This window comes from Miscanthus floridulus, chromosome 12, assembly GCF_019320115.1.
Source record: "Miscanthus floridulus cultivar M001 chromosome 12, ASM1932011v1, whole genome shotgun sequence".
In the NCBI taxonomy this organism is placed as follows: domain Eukaryota; kingdom Viridiplantae; phylum Streptophyta; class Magnoliopsida; order Poales; family Poaceae; genus Miscanthus; species Miscanthus floridulus.
The window spans coordinates 49,867,837-49,888,220 of NC_089591.1; the positions used below are offsets into that span (position 1 = coordinate 49,867,837).

Genomic DNA, 20,384 nt, shown 5'->3' on the forward strand with positions numbered 1-20,384 from the left:
TGTTGCTAGTACGGTGGCAGTGGCGGTGTCGACATTGGTGGCGATCTCGGTGCTGACGGCAGAGGTCATGTCGGAGGTAACTCTCGTGGCCCCTCCTACACCAGCAGAGGTGGAAGAGGGAGAGACCGAGCTCCCTGCTTCATTGGGTGGAGGGCTACATGGCTCACCCGTGTGGTCGAAGCTGAAGGCACCGAGGGGACACATGGTCGGGACAGAGTTGGAACGCTCGACGGCTGAAGGGTCGAGATGGCGGACTAGAGGGGGGTGAATAGTCTTTTCTAAAATTAATCGCGTTGGCTAACCGATATAAATGCGGAATTAAAACAATCGGTCTAGCCAAGACTACACCCCTTTATATATGTTCACTAGCACCTAGCAAAGATAACAATTATGCAACTAAGGTGCCGGGCTAGCTAGAGCTCTCCTAAACAATTCTAGGAGCAAGGTCACATAAACCTATGCCACTATGTGAACATAAATGGCTTCAGTTTGTCTGTTCTGTTCGCTTTTCTGAGCAAGAGCTGTGTGTGGACTAAAACTGAAACTAGTGGGTATTCTTGTCCGTGTTTCCTGTGATACGTCATGCAAGTTGAATAAGAGGGCTGCCATTATTTCATAGTAATATAAATTAACAATAACTGTAACAGCAAAGACTCCGTGGCCCAATGGATAAGGCGCTGGTCTACGGAACCAGAGATTCTGGGTTCGATCCCCAGCGGAGTCGGTACCAATTTTTTATTATTACTATTTCACCCTTATTTTGACTAATATATACTGTTCCATTTACCCTTAACATCACCCTTATTTTTGACTTGTACACTCCTTATTTTTGACTTATATATATATATACTATTTTACCCTTAACATCACTGGGATGTCGGTTCTTGTTTTTTTTTACTTAGGCCCCGTTTAGTTCCCAAAAAATTTTGCATAGTAACCGTCACATCAAATCTTGCGGCACATGCATGGAGTACTAAATGTAGATGGAAAAAAAAACTAATTGCACAGTTGGATGAGAAATTGCGAGACAAAACTTTTGAACCTAATTAGTCCATAATTAGACACTAATTACCAAATACAAACGAAAGTGCTACAGTAGCCAAAACCCAAAAATTTTTGGATCTAAACACGCCCTTACTATTTCACGCTTATTTTGAGTAATACTATTTCACCCTCATCAACTGGGATGTTTACATTTTTTACGCGTGGCGTGAGCAGCTATAGAAAAACAACTCTGGATATTTAATCTTCGTTTCCAAGGGTTTTGTTACCAAATGATACAAAATCTGGTCCACAATTTGCAAACAAATGTTTAAGAGTGCAGATAGAAGACGAGTATGGACCTTTTGCGTCAAACATCAGCACAAGCAAAACATCCTATGATGCCATAAGCCCAGAAATGAGTCCAAAATAATTATCGCATAAGTTCCAGTTCGGGTATGCTAATAACATAATAAAGTAGCAAGAATCAAAGACGAGAGATCACACACCAGCATATTTTTTCTCTCACGAAAGCCAGCCGGCCAAATGATACGAGTGACCGAGTCAGATTCTACTGACTCTACATTATATTAGACTAACGATACCCAACATAAATTATGATCCCCAACACGATTGGAGAACCGAGAGGTCAAGGCGAGCTTCAGTGACGAGGGGAGCTGTAGCCAGTCCGGAACAATCAGATCAGGGCGATGCTGCTCTCGCCACCAGGGGGCTTGCGGATGCCGCCAAGGTATTCTCGGGGAGCTGGCGTTCCATCGGCAAAGATGTCACTGCCGCTCATCTCCTTCAGCTTCGCAGAGCTCAGAGACTTCTCAGCTGAGGCAGGGACGTCCTCCTTGAAGATGTTGTTACCTGTCAGCTCCTGGAACTTCTGGTTGTGGATTTTCTTTGCTGTCTTCACTACGGGCTCTTCACTGAATGAGATGTTGCTTGGACCTCCGGCAGGCTGCAGCATAAGTTTACACGGAGTCAGAGGGGAAGATATTCATTCATGCTAACATGAAGAAAAACATATAGCTTTTGTTCAAAGGGGTAAATGGTTTCCCAAGAATATCAAGTCATATGAGAACAAGATCAAGTAAAACATGAGGGATTGTTCTATGCACTGCTGCTAGCCTAGCTAGTGTATTTCATATGAAAGGCTTCAAACACATTCTTTGTAACATAAACACCAAAATTTTCCTTTTCATATTATCCTATAGAATTATGGTACAAATAACTATTAAACATATCAAATTAGGACATTATCATGCTAGAGGAGAAGATTCAAGCAACAGTCTAAAAGCCCAGCTTTGAATTCTTGAATTCTAGGACAGACACTTTACCATAGACAGATTTGATTGTTAGTATAAAAAGCACCAGCAGGCACTGGTAAGCTAACTTAGTATTCAGCAAGTAGGTATGCAAAAGCGCAGTACCGTATTCATGCAAACACATCAAATAGGGATCACTAGTTATGCAGTACAAAGTTGTATTAAAATAGCTAGCAACTCAAATATTTGCATCATTTGAACATAAAACAAATAAAATCCATACAAATAACTGTGCAAAAATGGAATACTAGCCTGCCAATGTTCAGCCATGTACAAACCATATTAAGTTGGAGCTGAAATGTGTTTCCATGACATATTCCATGACATGAAGAGCCAAATTTCCTACATTATGCCTTTGGCTGGGTAGGGCATATACAGCCAAGAACTAAATAAAACGTGCATCAAAACATAAATAAGAAGGTCATCTTCTAATGTCACTTACATTAGATACTTTAACTGATGTGTGGACGCTTCGCTGGGGAAGTGAAAAGTCGACATTTCCTTGTAGCTCCATGTTACGAGCAGCCAATGGCCTGGCAGGAATCTCAGGAGGCAGACCAAAGATGTCACTGCCACTAAGCTCCTTGGTCTTGGCTTCAGAAAGCTGCTTATTGATTTTAGCATCAGCATCTTCCAGGGTACCACTAAGCTCTCGCTGCTTAGCCACCTCAGGTATCGACGATGGCTTCTTCGGTGAAACACTTCCGTCGGCGCTAAATGAAATCTGGCTTATTCCAGTCACAGTTTGCTGTCATGAAAAATCGACTCACATAGTAAGAAAACAATTCTTGTGTGACATAGAATCAATCAATGCAAAATAATTAGAGATACAAAATCTATACTTCTATAGTCAAGCATAAAGTTACATAAACCTAAACTTAGCACAACATGAGAAATATAAGCTCTGGAAGATGCAGTTCCTTCGAAATATCAGTTATAGTGCATTTCCTTAACAGAAATATATGCATCAACTTGGCATTCCATCCACATAAACATATAACATGTACTGGGATGGATCAGCACAGTAACGCTAAGGAGGGGAGAATAGGTTTCAGTAGAAGGATCTGAATAAGACCAGTACCTGGTACATCCTCAAGGAAGTCTTGTTAGCAGGATTTGAAGCCTCTGAATCACCATTTTCACTCTTCTCAGCGAAAATCCCACTCCCAGTCATTTCTTTCAACTTTGAGCCAGAGCAAAATTTCCTTTCACTACAATAGGTCAACACGAAGGTTAGTGTTCGCTATTCAATATATTTTATCTCTCTGAAGAAGCGCCAGATAAATTTGGAAGCAATGCTGAAAATTACATAGACTAGAACATCCCCAGCAGTTTGTCTACCATCGTCCAATGCAAACACTCAATCACAGAACTGTCAGGTACACATTTTCATGTAAAACACGAATTTCTAAAAGAAACATGCACAAGGTTTGTCACAGTTGCCTGAAATTTTGCAACACCCTCCAGTGTAAAACAGAAGTGTTGATACTTTCTAAAGAAACATGTTAAACAGGCAGTGGCACCGCTACAGCCTACATCAAGGAGTCGGTGCACACAGCCAGCCATCACATCAACAATCTGGAAATGTCCAATTTCAAATTGGCAGCTTGTGTTCTGCATCCTTGAAATCACTTTCAGTCAGTGCTAAAAACTTCGAGCCTAGCGCCATCTACAATACACTACTGATACCATGAAGTTGGACACTAGCAGCTTCACCCACTTGCACCATACTCCACGCGCACGGCCCAGCCTTCACATGAACCAACCGCCTGCAAGCGACTGCTCTCCAGCTACCACCATGGGAAGGCGTCGCAAGCATTGAAACACGCAGCTGCCACTCTTGCTAAACCCCATCCAGTCTAGAATGCTTCTCGTCAAAACCCGAGCAACCAGGTTTGCTACGTTTGAAATGAGACATCGACTGGATCGGCCGGAGCACACATCCGAACAGAGCACGCACGCACGCACACATAGATACGGATCGCTAGATCAGATCGGAATCGGATTAATAACTAAAGTAGAATGCAGTAAACGACACAGATCGAGCGGATCAGCAGGGAATGCGGAAAGGGGATGCCCCAGATCTCACCTCCTGCTCAGATCCTCGGCCTCCTGCTCGGTGACTGGCGCGCCGAACATCGCCGGCGTAATCCCCGCCGCCGGCTGCTCGCACACCATCACCCCCAAGTCAGCCGCATAGCGCGGAAAGGGACGAACAATCAATTCACAACACACCAACGCGGGTATCAATAGGCAACAACAAACCTTGAGGCTGGGGCGGGAGGACGCCGCCGGCGAGGCAGATGCGTCAGGGCCCGTGGCCGACCAGGAGAGAAGGTCGGCCGTGTTGGTGTGCGGCTTCCGAACCGGTACCGCCCTCTCCATTGCTCTCCTTCCTTCCTACCGAGCGGCGGCGGCTACGAGATCGAGGATGCTTTCGCTCGGCCACTACCGCCTGCCTGCTCAGCTCGGCACGCTCCCGTCTCGCGATTTCTTCGGGAGTGAAATGACAGTGATAGGCTGACACCTCTCGTTTCGAAAATTTTTGCCGGTGACACCGCTGCCTGCCACTGGTTTGTACTGGTACCCATCCATGCCTGTTCCCCTCACGAAACAGTGACGCTGAACCGACTGACATGTGGGTCCACCTGGTACTGGAGCCACCTGTCGGTGGGTATTGGTTCCTAGGAGCAGGTTCGACTGGGAAGGCGTCGGGCGGGGAGCAGCGGATCCCGGATCCGTGTGTTCGAAAGGTTTTAGCGTTTCTCTGGAGCCGTGGTCGATGATGAGTGGTTGTGATGGATCAATGGATTCGGATGCTAATGTAGAGGATCCTGACCGAGCGGGGTGCCGGTGGGCACGTTGGCTCGCCGCTCCAGAACCAGACGGCCGCGGGCTGCGGGCATGCGCTCTCTCTTAGAGTAAAGTAGATAAAATTAAAAACTAATTGCATAGTTTGGTTGTACTTTGCGAGACAAATATTTTAAGTTTAATTAGTCAACGGTTGATAATTATTACCAAATACAAATAAAATGCTACAGTGACGTTACAGTACATTTTGCCAACTTTACACATCTAAAATTTAGCAACAAAACAAGGCGGCCTAGTATACAACACATATGTTTACTAAAAAAACATATGGATTTTTTTATCCCTCTTTTTTCTTTTTTTTCCTGACTTGTCTGGTCAGAGAGAGAGATACGGATACAGATACGGACATACGATCACCAGCGCCGCTGCAGGTAGAGGCAGGCGTGCACGCTCACGTGCACAGCAGATTCCTCCCTTCCCTCACCGACCTGCACTGCCCCATCCACTTTCCTGCCCTGTGGGCCTCGCGCACTTTGGAGTCTGGATGGCGCAGACGCGCTTCAGGGCCGCACGAACCCACCGGTCCTCTACGTATACGCATGCGGCCGGACCCGATTTGTTCTTTTGTACTTGCATAGAAAAAAATTGTTTCTTATGATCTGTGGATCTGTGATCTTGTGATTTGTGATTGTCTGGAGGTAGAAGAAGGCTGAAAGTAGAAGGAGGATGAAGACCGTTGAATTTTAATTCTACGGTAAAAAAATTTTATGTATTAAAACTATATAAAACACATAGTTATTGATAGACACACTCTTCTCCAATGGGCTCGGCAAACCGAATCATTGGCCGAGGTGGTACCCCATAAATCGATTCAATCACTGGAGCACGCGACTCATGAAGGAGAGAGAAAATGAACCCATGCAAGATTGTGAGTCGACTCTTGTTGAATCAAAGAATAGTTTCAAAAGAGGAAAGTACATACTTTGCTCTGGGCCGGGTGAGAAAACAAGGGCAGTGTTCGGCTGAAAAAAGCCAGTTTATTCGGTTTTTTAGTTAGAGCAGTATTTTTCTTTCACAACATTTCAATATAGTTTTAAAATTTTTATCCCAACCGAACACTGTCAAGGCCATTAGGCCAGGATGTGGAGAGAGAAATACGTTTTTATTACTACATGGGGCCCACTGTGCTTTCTTTTGGCTGAGTCGACTTCTCTGTTCTGACAACTTTGCTCTCTCTCCCCCCTGAACCGATGCAACTACTGTAATAGAACCGTCCAATTTATATAAGATCAAGCACGACTGTCTCCACTAACACGTTGACACACACATACTTTCACTCATATAAACCCGGTAGTCCGCCGAGTGTCCCGAAAGACCTCGGTAAATCAACATCACAACCAAGATCGCGTGATTAAGCAAATACACATCATATACACAGGGTTACAGCGGAAATAATATTACAAATGGGTTCACAATTAAAAGTACAAGTTTGGGTTTCAAAATCGATTAGTGAAAACAACATAGCTTTCAAAAGATTACATTAATATATGTTCCAAATACATTGCTAGCATAAGTGACATCATCCGATAAAAGCATATAGATGAGAAGTAACTATAGAATCACCGAGCCCACCGGCGGTTAGCCACCATCATCAACAGGTCGAGAACTCCACCTGCAACATGGTGGGATAAACCCTTAGTACGAGAATGTACTCGGCTAGACTTACCCGTAAAAAACCTAAAATAAAGGACACCAAAGGTCATGCAAGGCTTATGAGGTGGGCTAGCTTGACACAGTTATATAAAAGAGCTTATGAATATAGTGACCAATATAAACTTAGCATCAAGTTTATCATCATTTACCTGTCCACTAGATTAGCACCTGTACTAGAGCACTCACTTATTAGGAGCAATCAATATTAACCATAGCAGGTATAATAAGGCTGTCATCATCATATCATCATTTCTGAACCATTATGTTATTTAGTGTATCTACTTTGGAGATAAGCCCGTCAAGTTCTCACTAACCAGGAGAGACGGCGACTCGAATCGAATTACAACTCAGTTGAGGGGGTATTCCTAACTCTCACCCTGGCATACTTTGCAAGGGTAGCCGTGGGTCACCTTTGGGACAACTCAGGAACCAAATTCGTGGGTTCGATCAGCGCCAACACTCTCAGGGATTACCCTTCTGCCAGGACGATCAGGACTTTTAAATCACCTGTCCTTGGACTCACACCTACGGCTCCCTTCCGAGGCGCACTTTATACTTATCGACTTCCGGCCTGAGGTGAGCTACTCGGCTTCGTGGTCGGTCTTCGGACACGGCCAACTAAGAGAGAGGCATGCGTTCAATATGAACAGGAAAGGCTCTAAGATTCAGTCCTTAAGTGACACAGACGGAGTCACTACAAACTGGCAAGCCTCCGTCCGGTCTTCATTTCAAATTAAGACAGGTTCTTTTCCATAATAGCAAATATAGCCAACCGTGCCATATGTATATTCCTATATCTCACAGGTGACAGGAAATCACCTGACTTCTACCGCGTTTAAGCAGGGCTAAGCACTACACGAGCCTGAGCTACATAGGATTCAGGGTATCAATATCTAGACAAGGATTGGATAACTAATGTAGCAAGTGTTTGCATCCAACACCTAAACTTAATGCAACAATATATATATGTAACAATAATACTTTAACTGCATTTCGGAAATTAGGAGGCTTAATATGCTCCGGGGCTTGCCTGGGATCCGACACAAGTTAGTTCAGTTAGCTTGCACCGTCATGGTGATATCTTCGGTCCTAGCACTTGCTTAGTCCTTCCATCTTCGGGATATATCCACCAAACCAAATCTTCGGGTTTGGCTCCAACATCGCATCCTTCACATGGTGCATCTAGCGTACCTAGATGAGATGCAATATATAAGTGCATAAATATGAAGAATAGTACCATAAGACGCATCACAAAATAGCAAGCAAGACAAGCATAGTTTACACTAACACACTTAAGTACTTTGCGATGCTTAACTTAACATCACACAATCTATCATACTAAGATAGCAAAGAAGACGACAACACCAAGCATGACGTAAGTTTCCCAAGATCTCAGGTGCTCTAACTCGGTCATCATTCAAGGCACAAGTCACACTTAACAATATACAAGCAAACACTATAATTGGAATCTACCAATTTCTGGACATGCAAACAGCAGCTACAAGATTTAGCTATAACTGGAGTTACACAAATCCAAATGACTTGTAAGAAGACATTTTGGAAAGCTTATGAAATTATCTAGATTTCATCTATAACCATCATAGCATGATTCCCAGTTAAGTAGGTCGAAATTATACCTTTACAGAAACTGGTTCATACAAAACAGAGAGCAACAAATCCTATATTCTAACTTTAAACAGTTGTAACTCAAACACTACTTGGCCAAATAATACCAAATTTTAACAGCAGCTAGATACATAAATTATCTACAACTTTTATATAAACAAGTTTCGCAACAAAGCACATTGTCATGAAGAACTTTGCTAAGTTCCTAGATCTGTCCATAAACCACATCGGCAAGAAAATAATTATTAACTTATGTTGCAAATTCATAATTGGGTAAAACCAACTTTACCAACATTTCACACATGACTAAAGAACACCAGAAAACCTAGTGTCCATGACCAAATAAATTCTTTTAATGCATTTCTTAATTTATTTTAGATAACAAGGTGACTTAATGAACATATACCAAAAGTATACAATAAATTCTACAAAAATTATAGTGGCTCACATATCCTCTCAATAGTCTACTATACAAATTTCACTCCATTTGAATATGTATAGCAACCTCTATGAAAAAGACAAGTTGCTAAAGCAAGAAATCATGTGAGAGCAAGATAAACCAATAACTCACTCATACTTCATCCAATACTCATGACATTTTTACCACACATCAACTACCACATGAGTAGCATGCCACAAAAATTTCACTTCATTTGGAGCCCTAGATCTGCAGTTATGAAAAATAACAAATTCAACTAGCATTATAACCTTACTACACAAATCTATTTTTACCGCAAAATATTGAAACTAAAACATGCCATATTATAGATCTAATGCATATAGAATTTCACAAGGATTCCAAAAAGTCCTCATTTGCTATTTTACGAATTTCCTATGAATTACTATGAATTTCCAAAGATTCAGCAAATTTACTGCAAATAGGTCCTTATTGACACTATTCATTTGAGTCACAGACTTCGCAGTTAAACCCTTACATTTTGTCAAATTTGAGCCCGAGGCCCCTGGTCGGAATTAAAAGCAGAGGAGCATGTCGGACTTGCTGTTGCCGGCCGAAGGAGGCTCATCGGCGGCGGTGGAGTGGTGGTGGAGCATCAGTAGGGCCGCATGCACCCAGGGGACAGCTCGGCTCGGCCCGAGGCGGCCCGAGTTGGCCCGGCCACGCGAGCAGGCGGAGCATCGGTGGCTGCTCCGGGGGCGACGGCGCTTCGACGGCGAAGAAGGGCCGGGAAGGGGCTCGCAAGGCTAAGGAGAGGGCGGTGGACAGCAACGAGTGTGTATCTGGGCATCGCGAGGCTGAGGGACCGCAGCAGCACCGGCAACAGCGAGCTCCGCGGCGGCATCCATGGCGGCCGTGCTCTGGCATGCGTGCACGTGGAGGAAGAGCACCAGGGTGGGCGGAAGCGAGTGAGGGAGGCAAGGAGACACATAGACGCTCGTTTTGGAGCAGCAGGGCGAGAGGCGGCGCGTGGCATGGAGGTTGGACGCGCGTCGGCCATGTTGGGCATGTTCCGGTGCATGGCGGCCATGACGCCATTTCGTCGAACACATGGCGGGCATCAGTGTAGGCAAGGTGGGGAGCCGATTTGGGCCGGCTCGGGTTCGAATTGGACATTGGGCCAAAAACAAAGTTTGCTCACCTTAGCCTGCTCTACATATTTCATTTAGTTACCAAGGTCATTAGGGCAGTAGATTAGCGGATAATTAGCTCCTAAAATGCCACTGTCAACAACTTAATAAGGATTAAGCCTTGCTCGGTTAGGACTCCAATTTGTTGGTTAAAACATGATCAAACTTGACCCAACTTTTTACATGCTCTTCTCTAATGAAATATCTCCAACTTCTATTTTTAGGTCAAAGCATGATGCTTAATAAAAACTCAAGAACGCGGCATGCCAACCGAATGACAATGAATTCCAGACTTGGAATAATTCTAAGTGCTGAAAACAACAACAAATTCAATCTTGTGACCTCGATTTGACTTACTTCCAAGCTGATCTAGCTCTTAGTCCAAAAACAAAGTTTGTTCTACATGATATGGACTACAACTTTCATTTAAGGTCAAACCTTGTATCTTGAATATAAACCATTCTTTTACTTTGGTCAAAGCAGCATCTCGTTAACCCTAGAATTAGAGTTTTCGACCAACTGAGGCCTTTTCTTGACATGTGCTCAACACAAACCCTTCATGACTTTTGTTGTAGAGTTCACTAAGAGTCATTTAGGCAAGGTAGCAAGATTTGGTTGATGGCCTATAATTCCCTTCACTTACTAGCGCAATTCAAACAAGAATGTAACTCATCATTTCATGCGACTTCTTGATTCCGAACTTTATGAAACTTTTCCACGGGTCTAGATGGATGCATGTGGATGTAATGTACATGGAATAAGCATGTTTAGCATTACTCTTGCATAATCTTAACAAGGGTCCATATGTAAGCAAATATGCGTGGCCCAAGTTTAAGTTGGAGCTCCGTCATGTAGATTGGATCTTGACACCTTCATTACCACTTGACATGTCATGTTTGAGCTCAAACCCATTGTTTAACTGGTGACAACACCTAGGGTGTTACATTTACCATGCTTTAAGCTGACTAAATGCTGAGACGAAGAAGAAAAAAGAGAAAAGAAAAAAGAAACAAATTGTAAGTTTACAGCTTGCTTAGACATAAGAACAAAAAAACTCTTTGAGAGAAACACGTGGAGCCATGTATTTATAGTGAAGACTTTACTACTATGGCCCCGTTCGGCTTACCCCATATTCGGCTTATTCGGCTTGTTTTTTAGTTGGAACAGTATTTTCCTCTCACAACAATTCAACTAGAATAGTATTTTTCAGCCAAGATTCAGCAAGCCGAACAGGGCCTATATGGGTGGGCTAGAAAAAAACTACAAAGAACCTTACAACCAGCAGCCGGCTATAACTATTAGCCTTGCTTAGTCTCTCTTCATACGAAAGCTACGCTTAACCCATTGACAGCTTAGGGCCACGTGGGGCCAAGCTGTTAGCACAACACATAGGAGCATTTTCAAAAGACTATTCTTAATTCACAAGAGTAGAGATTTTTTTGAAAAAAAATCCAACCACTTAAATTGGATCTCTAAATCATTAGCTAAAGATAGAGAGCGAAGATAATTATTTACAATGCTCACAAGATATAGAAAAAATGTTAGAGGGTACAAAGATATAGAAAACCATTGTTACTTAAATGACTCTAAATAATGATTTAGAGAGTAAATTTAGAAATACTCTCGGGGATGCTCTAAGCATGTGTAAGAGCAACTCCAGGAGTCTCTTTATATGGCTCCTAATTAACAAAAATAGAGATTTTTGATGATAAAATACCCTCTAACAACTTCTTTAATTAGATCTCCAAATATTGTCATCCTATATTTCGGATTTCTTGCTAGCCAAAGATGAAGAGCGGGGTTGGCTCTATAGAGTGCGTATAAGATATAGAAAAATTATTAGAGGATAGAAAGATATTGTCCGTGCAGAAAGTGACCAACAAGTAAATATTTGTAGTTTTGCCGTACGTTGTGATCGGAGGTAGCCTAGCACTCAATGACACGGGGTTTATACTAGTTAAGGAAATGTGCCATATGTCTAGTTTGAGTCAGTCGGTGATTTTATTCCTGAGCCTAGGTGCTCGAAGTTTGCAGTGGGGTTACAAATGAGAAGGAGAAAGATAAGGGGTACAAGAGGTCTGGTCGGCTCTGATCAAAAAGGGCCGAGAGCGACAGGAGCTCCGCTATAAGCTAAGTGTTAAAGCGTGTGCTTGAGGTCCAAACCTAGCAGTTTTATGGTTGTGAGCTAGTGAACTTGATCGATCTAATGAATCAGGAATCACTTAAATCGACCCTCGATTAACTGAGTTTCTTAGAAGAGAGCGCATCCCCTTTTATAAATGAAGGGGATGGCCTTACAAGTGAGAGGGAGAGAGTATGTATGCTTCTAAACCTTGTTGCCCACGCCGGCAGGTACAGGATGATGGTAGGTGCCCACAACACTATTGGATGTCGGATGCACATAAGAGGCATGTGAGGGGTTTTACCATGTTCACTCGATATAGTAAATGCCGGCGCCCACAACACTGTCAATGCCTAGAGGCACGTGGGGGAGCCTTACCGTATGGAAGTTAATGGCGCCCACAATACTGTAGGGAAAATGTCGGCGCCTACAACATTGTTTATGCTAGGGCGGTTGCAGAGTACTGTTTCTATAGGTGTATAGGATACGGTCCCTGGTATCATGGTTTGACTTGTGTGCCTTGCCTTGCTTTCTCCATTTGTTCCCTGATCTTTTCTGGGCAAGCGTCCCCGTTCGGTCGATCCCAATCTGCTCTGGTTGCGTCAGGCGAAGAAGAGCGGTGAGTAGGGCTTTTGCGTACCCTGGTCGGAGACGTGGGGTTAGAGTCAGAAGTAGTGTTTTAGCCCAGCCTTCCAGTCGGAGAGGCCATCTAGAGGCGGGCTCGAGATCAAAGTGAGCGCTCCGGTCGGAGAGGAGGACCGGAGTCAGAAAATAGGCGTCGTTCCTCCTTGGCCAGGCCTTCTAGTCAGTGATTGGATTGCCCTCTTGGCCTGTCGTTCCGATACTTGGGCCGGCCCATGAGTTGCGCCTTGTCTGTTTGGGTCGAGCATTTGTTGGGAAGCCGATCCGTGAGGGGCCCCGGATTTATGAACCCGACAGGAGCCCCCGAGCCCCCGGGTGATTCTAGCAGAATCGTCTGGGCAATTTTTTGTCTTGACGGTGGGTGCGCGTGAGTGCACCCATGGGTGTAGTGCCCGAGCCCCCGGGTGATTCAGGCAAAATCATCCAGCGGTTTTTCTGTGTTGCCAGCGGGGGAGGTTTTTTGTTTTGTCAGCAGGTGCACGCGAGCGCACCCATGGGTGTAGCCCTCGAGCCCTCAGGCGATTCGGGTAGAATCGTCTGGAGGTGTTGGTTAGCGGGCATGCATGCATGTTTTTTAGATGAGACAGAATTGTTAACCAAGGCATCGTTGCATAGCCATGGCGTTTAGTTTTTTAGGGATCGGGTGAGACAGAGCTCACGGATCCTGGTGTCGATGCACGCCGTGGGATCAAGCGAGGCAGTTAGTCAAGGGATCGAACGTGACGGAGCTCATGGGTCCTGGTGTTGGTGTGTGCTGTGGGATCGGGCGAGTCAGAGTTGAGGATCCTGGCCTTGGTGTTGCCTATGCGGCTGAGGTAGTTTAGTATAGGGATCGGATGGGACGAAGCTCGCTGATCCTGGCATCGGTGCGCATCGTGGGATCGGACGAGTTGAAGTCATGGATCCTAGCCTTGGTGCTGTCTGTGCAGCTGAGGCGGTTTAGTATAGGGATTGAATGAGATGGAGCTCGCTGATCCTAGCATCGATGCGCGTCGTGGGATCGAATGAATCAGAGTCATGGATCCTAGCCTTGGTGCAGCCTATGCAGCTGAGGTAGTTAGTTAGTTTGTTTAGGGATCGATTGAGACAGAGCTCGCTGATCCTGGCATCGGTGCGTGCCATGGGATCGGGCAAGTCAGAGTCGTGGATCCTGATGGGGCGAGTTCAGGGTCAGAGGCCTAGGTGTTTTTGGTGTGTAGTCAAAGCGTAGCCGGATGGGGCGAGTTCAAGGTCGTAGACCCAGGTAGTTTTAGAGTACAGTCGAAGCGTAGCTGGATGGGGCGAGTTCGTGGTCGTAGACCTATGTGGTTTTTGGAGTGCAGTCGAAGCGTAGCCGGATGGGGCGAGTTCAGGGTCGTAGACCCAGGTGATTTTTGGAGTGCAGTCGAAGCATAGCCGGATAGGATGAGTTCGGGGTCATAGACCTAGGCGTTTTGTGTCTTGAGCCCCCGAGCCCTGTTGGACGTTGGTAGGGGTCGGTTTGAGTTGTGTGTTACCCCGTCCTCGATTTCTCACAACTAGAGGGGCTGAGTTTTGTTCCTTGTCTCGATCGCTTGGGCTCGAGTGACGTGCTTAGTGAGTTCGCTAACGGGTATGATCGAGTGAAATCTAGGCTCGTCGTTCGTGATGGGGTCAGCATAGCCCTCTTATGGTATTCCACTACTCCTTTACCTATAACCCGGTAGATGCCTGGGTCATTCCAGAGATCGACCCGGGTGGCCTGACAGCCTCCCCTCGATGGAGATTCTATGGGCTTGGTAGAGGCTAAGGATTGAACGAGAAGGTTGACATGACCCTATCTGCTAGACTAGGCGAGGGCCGCACGGGGCTCATCTACATTTTTCTCCCCTAGCTCTGTTTGATGTGGGGCAGCCTCAAGCCCTTTATGGGCTGACCTTCGAACCTCGGTCGGTCGTCGCTCATGTCGAATGAGGCAACTGCTGCTTCATGATGCAACACGGAGCATTGTGATGCATTTTGCTACATGTGCGATGCTTAGTTCCTGAGCCCCCGAGCTGTTCAGGGCCCAAATCATCCGGGGGGCACGGGCGTATGGAATGAATGTGCGTATGGATGTATGAAATGATTTATAAAGAAATAGAGGGGGTCGGTAGTGTTACCTTGATGACTCGAGTGATGGGGTTTTGAAGAGCTCTAGTCGAAAATGTCCAACCAGGACCCGTGCTCATCGTTCGTGATGGAGTTGGCATGGCCTACATGGGGCGGCCCTTTGCTCCTTACCTGTCTCTTGGTATTTTTCCTAAGCCGTTCGATCGACTTAAGAAGCCCGATGGTCTCTCCTAGCGGAGATCTCTTTTTGGGTTTTTTCTAAGTCCCGCATGGGGATGCGGAGAGCCACCTATGTGCGATGGGGCTTTGGTTCTTGTGCCCGGCGTGTGGTAGTGGTTGGCGTGCGGTAGTGGTGGGCCATACCCAAGCCATGTGCCATCTGATCAGGAGCTGTTCCATCAGGTAGGGCATGTCTCATCGGTCAGGGTGCATCTCATCTGCATGAAATGGGAAAGAGAGAGGGTTTTCGCTTTGCTGTTTTGTCTTTCCCGATCGACGCGCTCTCCCCTAACTGATGTACCCTTTTCCTTAAGTAGGAGAAGGGAGAAGGTTTTTGTCCTATTCTTTCGCCTATTCCTCATCTACCACCTCCTTTCCTTTTCCTTCTTGCCGAGAGCGTTCTTGAGAGTCGCGACGGTTTCTAGGAAAGAAAAGGGAGAGAGCGAGGGAGAAGAGAAAAACTCACAAATCCTTTTGCAATCCCAGAGCAAAATGTTGGACTGGAGGTCGTCTACTATGAGGGAGTCGGTGTTGAAGGCCTTCGCCATGAAGGGGTTTCTACCGCCGAAGGAGGTGACGCACTAGAGGGCTCCTGGGAGGGAGGAGTTTTCACAACCTCAGCCCAACAAGGTGGTTTCCTTTCTCGCCTTGCATAAGCATGGGTTGGGATACCCCACGCACTGGTTCCTATGTGGACTCCTCAATGAGTGGGGTCTGGAGTTATAGCACCTCAATCCGATAGAGGTGCTGCACATCACCGGCTTTGTCGACATCTATGAGGCCTTTCTCGAGATGGAACCGCACATGGATTTCTTCCGCTAGCTGTTCTCTAGGCGAGCTTTACTGGTGGGGAACCCACCCAAGGTCGCGACGGTGGGGGGTTTCACCCTGTAGAGGAAACCGAGCACGGGAGGCTCATATCCCGCGTACATCCCCTACGACTCCAACCAGGGGTGGCATGGGGAGTCATTTATATAAGGAATCTGGTGGCGGCACCGTTCTCGGCGTTCACCGGTGGGAGGCTAGAGAAGCAGGATAGTTGGTCATGGGGTTATGCCCATTGGGAGAATAAGAAGGTGGAGACCATCGAGGAGGAGCTCTGGAAGCTCATAATGCGTGGCCTTGATGGAGTGCAGGTGTTCCACACCCTATACCACCGCCGGGTTGCGCCATTGGCAGAGAGGACGCAACCAACGTGGAAGTACAACGGCTCGATGGACCTAGACTGTGCATCGCCGGAGGAGCTGCCAGACAATGAGGTCTGGAGTCGCCTTGATCGGGTGTTGTAGCTAAAGCCCAAAGAGAAGGTCGATGGGAAGCCTACACCTTTCAACTCTGTGATCGTGTCCAGACTGGTATGCTCTCTTCCCTTTAGTTCGTGTTTCTTCCTCTGCTTTCCTTTTTTGTATTTCAAGTCGCCCGCTCCATAGGGACTTGGAGTTTATAAGTCCCAGCCGCACCTTCCCAAGGGAACGGAGGGTGTGGCTCAGTAGGCCGCCCAGAAGGAGGCGTCGGATGCCAGGAAGAGGAAGAGAACCAAGGAGGTTTGGCAAAAGCAAGAGGAGCAGGAGATCGCTCGGTGCGTGAAGGCCGTGGAAAGAAGGAGTGACGTCGAGTCGGAGCTTGAGTCGAAGTGAAAGTGCATTTGCCCCCTATGTGGGTTTTGGTGTATTGATGACATCCAAATTAGGGACTAATGTGATCTAAATGAGATATGTTGCAGCTATTAGTCCCGTGAAAGAATCAAAGAGTTGATAAAGATGAAATGGTATCCCTCAATTCTTGAAGTTGTAAGGGCAAAAGAACTCAAAACGATATCCAAAGGTTTTAATTTTGATTTTGAGTTTAGGATCCGCCGCACTATAAAGAGGGATGTAAAGTGATTTGGTCTAAGAAAGATAGAGTGCTCAAGCATAATAATTAAATAAAAATTGGGACACTCTAGCACTTCACGAACACATTGAATATTTTTTCTATGGCTGTGGACGTCGGAAATCCCGACGTATGTCGGAACTCCCGACGGTCGGAAGTCCCGACCTAAGTCAGGAGTCCTAGCACCCTTGCTTCTGACTGGCTGGCTGTCTGTGCTCATTAGGTGTCCCGACGATCATCGGAAGTCCCAACATTTGTCGGGAGTTCCGACACTGACTTGACCCAAGCCAGGAGTCTCAGCATCAGTACTGCTGACTGTTTGTTCAACTATGCACGTCGAAAGTCCCGACAAACATCGGGAGTTCTGACCATCAGAAGTCCCAACGTTTGCCAGGAGTTCTGACACTGACTTGCACCCACGGACTTCTGACCCATTGTGAACAGTGTTTTCTGTTAACGTCGGAAGTCCCGGGATCTGCGTTGGGACTCCCGACGTAGATCTGAACGGTTGAATTTTCGCTTGGAGTATAAATACTCCTCTCTTCACTTCTAACCATTACGGACTCATTTCATAGTTGACTCACTTTGTGCTGAACAGCTCCCAAGCAACTAAAGCACCCCTCTCCTTCCTCCTTTGCTCTAATCTTCGATTCCCTTAGGGTTTGAGTGAAAGGAGAGTGGATTAAGTGAGAGCATCACTTTGGAAAGCTTGAGCACTTGATTTCTTCATCAAGCCAGTTGATTTTGCATCTATTACTCTTGGGGCTTTGCCCCTAGCCGGCTAGGCATTGCCCAAGAGCTTCCATCTTGTGGAAGAGCCTTGGGAAGTTTGTATCACCCTTCGATTTCTTAGTGGAAAGCTCAAGTGACCTTTGTGGTCGCTTTGAGAGAGGCAAGGAGGTGGAAAAGACTCCAACCTTGGTGGTTACCTCAACAACGAGGATGTAGGAGCTCCTTTGTGGGGTTGCCGAACCTTGGGATAAATCCTTGTGTCCCGCGTGCTTGTTGTTGTTGTGATTGCTTGAGATTACTTGTATGTGTTTGTCTCTTTGTCTCCAAAATCTCCATTTTAGGGTTTGGACTCAATCTACGGTTTGGAGGCATTACGGCGTCAAGGGAGTGATCCAACATCTTCACCAAACCATTAGGAAGTGAGGTTGTAAAATTATTTATCAGCAAAGTTAAATTTGGCACTGCTTTTGTAGTTCACGTAGGCATCGGAACTGCTGACGTTTGTGTCGGAACTTCCGACAGTGGCTGATAGATTTGAACTTAGCATTTGTAGTAAATTTTTAGATACGCCTATTCACCCCCCCCTTAGGCATTGTTAGATCCTTTCAATTGGTATCAGAGCAAGGTCTTCTCTTTGCGTTTCACCATGTGAGAAGAAATAATGTCGGAGACCGACAAGATGCAAGTCGTTGCTATTGAAATGGCCAAGAAAATAGCTGAAGAGTTGATGAGTGCTCAAGTCAAGCTCTTTCAAGATGAAATGAAAAAGATGCAAGATGAGATGAGCAAGTTGAAGGAAGAATTGAGCAAGAAGGTTGATGATGCAATAAGTGGCAAGAATGATATTAGTGACAAGAATGAAGCAAACAAAGATGCCACTAGTGATATTGGAGCCGGTGAGCATGCTCATGGAAAAGGAATATATTCACACATGAGTTTTGGCTATGGACAAATCATGAAAGGTTCAACACTACATACTTCGTCCGTCAATATTGGCAAGCCACCTCACTTTGATGGAACAAGATACACCGATTGGTCTTACAAGATGAAGATGCATCTAATAGCCGCAAAACTTTGGGAAGTTGTGGATGTTGGTGTGATGATTCCTACCGATGAAGATAGAGAGATAACTCCAGAAGAAGTGCACAACCTCCATCAAAATGCACAAGCCGTAGCATTGCTTGTGTCAAGCTTAGCTCCGGATGAGTTTAGAAAAGTAAATGGAATAGAAAGTGCAAAGCAAATTTGGGATACTTTGAAAGTATCATTTGAAGGAGTTAAAAGTGTAAGAAAAGGCAACATAGAGTTACTTCATGGTGAATTGGAAAGATTTATATTCTTGCAAAATGAAACAACACAATCCATGTTTGATAGGCTCATGGCATTGGTCAACCGCATAAGAGCTCTTAGTAGCAACGAATGGGATGACAACAAAGTTGCTAGAAAGATGTTGAGAACCTATAGAGCCAAGAACAACATGCTAGCGTCCGTGATCATGGAAAGGCCTGGTTATGATGAGATGACACCTCAAGAAATTCTTTCAAAGCTCAAGCATCATGAGTGTCTAGATGAAGATGCAATCAATGCTCACAATCAAAATCCTAATGCAATGTGATTCAACAAGAGTGCCGCCCTTAAAGCAACTCAACAACATGAAGGTCAAGGTTCAAGTCAAGAAAAGAAGAAGAAAGTGAAGGATGATTCCTCAAGTGGAGAAGAAGATTCCGATGCGGAGGTTGCATTTGTGATTAGAAATCTTAGAAAGTTTATGAAGAAGAAAAGCAACCGCAAGACCTATGGTGATGGTAAGAGAAGGTTCAAAAAGAGATTTTGCTATGGATGTGGTCAAGTTGGTCACTTCATAGCCGATTGTCCTAATGAGAAAAAGACGCACAAGCATGACAAGGATGAAGATAAGAAGAACAAAGGCAAGAAGAGAGGTGAAGCTCATCTTGGGGAAGAATGGGAGTCAAGTGATAGTAACTCAAGTGATGATGAGAAGAAGAAGAAGGGAGCCACAAATATCGCCATCCACCACTCTTCTTCACCGACCATGATCTTCCCCGACTCAACTTCTCCACCAAAGCTCTTCTCCAACCTATCTTCACCACCGAGGCTCTTCTCCAACCTCATCGACAACAGCTACTACACCCCAACTTGTCTCATAGCAAAAGGGGAGAAGGTACATACTACACCCGTTTCCTCTAGTGATGAGTATGATAGTTGTGATGATAACATAGAAGAAATTCAAGCAACCATGATAAAGAAATTTGGTAAAAAGGCATTCACTAAAATAAAAATGTTAATGAAGAAATTAGAGAAGAGGGATAGATGCTTAGAGTTGCAAGGAGATATAATTACACAAGAGAGAGAGAGAAAAACCTTGCACTTGAAGCATCTATCGCCGATGAAAAAGATGAAGGTTGAGAAGCTAACCATTGAATTGTCTTTAGCCAATGACTCAATTGGGAAATTGACTAAGGAACATTCCTCGGTTAATGATCAAATAGCTAGCCTTAAGAATGAACCTCACAAGCTTGGAAGAAAAATATCAAAATCTTGAGCTAAACTATAGTACTCTTTGGGCTAGCACTTCAACTTCTCCTAAGGCAACCGAAGTCTCTAATGTCTCCACTAGTGATGGTTGTAAAAGATGCTATAAAATTGATGTAAAT

The 20,384-nt window shown here is 45.2% G+C and overlaps 1 protein-coding gene and 1 non-coding gene across 3 annotated transcripts; one reads left to right on the forward strand and one right to left on the reverse strand.

The window, feature by feature from the left end:
- The first annotated feature begins 651 nt into the window (after positions 1–651).
- Positions 652–724, forward strand: TRNAR-ACG (transfer RNA arginine (anticodon ACG)). The gene has a single exon. It is a non-coding gene; the product is annotated as a tRNA-Arg (tRNA).
- A 636-nt stretch (positions 725–1,360) lies between these two features.
- LOC136497125 (uncharacterized) lies at positions 1,361–4,857 on the reverse strand. Of its 2 annotated transcripts, XM_066492912.1 has the most exons (5): positions 4,581–4,857; positions 4,405–4,478; positions 3,397–3,526; positions 2,758–3,063; positions 1,361–1,948 (listed from the first exon to the last, which is right to left on the reverse strand). In XM_066492912.1, the coding sequence occupies exons 1-5, from the start codon at positions 4,698–4,700 to the stop codon at positions 1,679–1,681; spliced, it is 900 nt and encodes a 299-aa protein (XP_066349009.1). In that variant the 5' UTR covers positions 4,701–4,857; the 3' UTR covers positions 1,361–1,678. The 2 variants fall into 2 exon arrangements, with proteins under 2 accessions (XP_066349009.1, XP_066349008.1); XM_066492911.1 differs by having other exon boundaries at positions 4,405–4,857.
- Positions 4,858–20,384: the final 15,527 nt, after the last annotated feature.

What these genes read in the sequence shown, in the direction of transcription:
- LOC136497125 (XM_066492911.1), bottom strand. Translation starts at nt 4,700, where the DNA reads ATGGAGAGGGCGGTACCGGTTCGGAAGCCGCACACCAACACGGCCGAC. An exon ending in CTTCCTTGAGGATGTACCAG is followed by an intron (nt 3,064 to 3,396) that starts GTACTGGTCTTA and finishes TTTTCATGACAG; the next exon opens with CAAACTGTGACTGGAATAAG. An exon ending in CATCAGTTAAAGTATCTAAT is followed by an intron (nt 1,949 to 2,757) that starts GTAAGTGACATT and finishes CTTATGCTGCAG; the next exon opens with CCTGCCGGAGGTCCAAGCAA.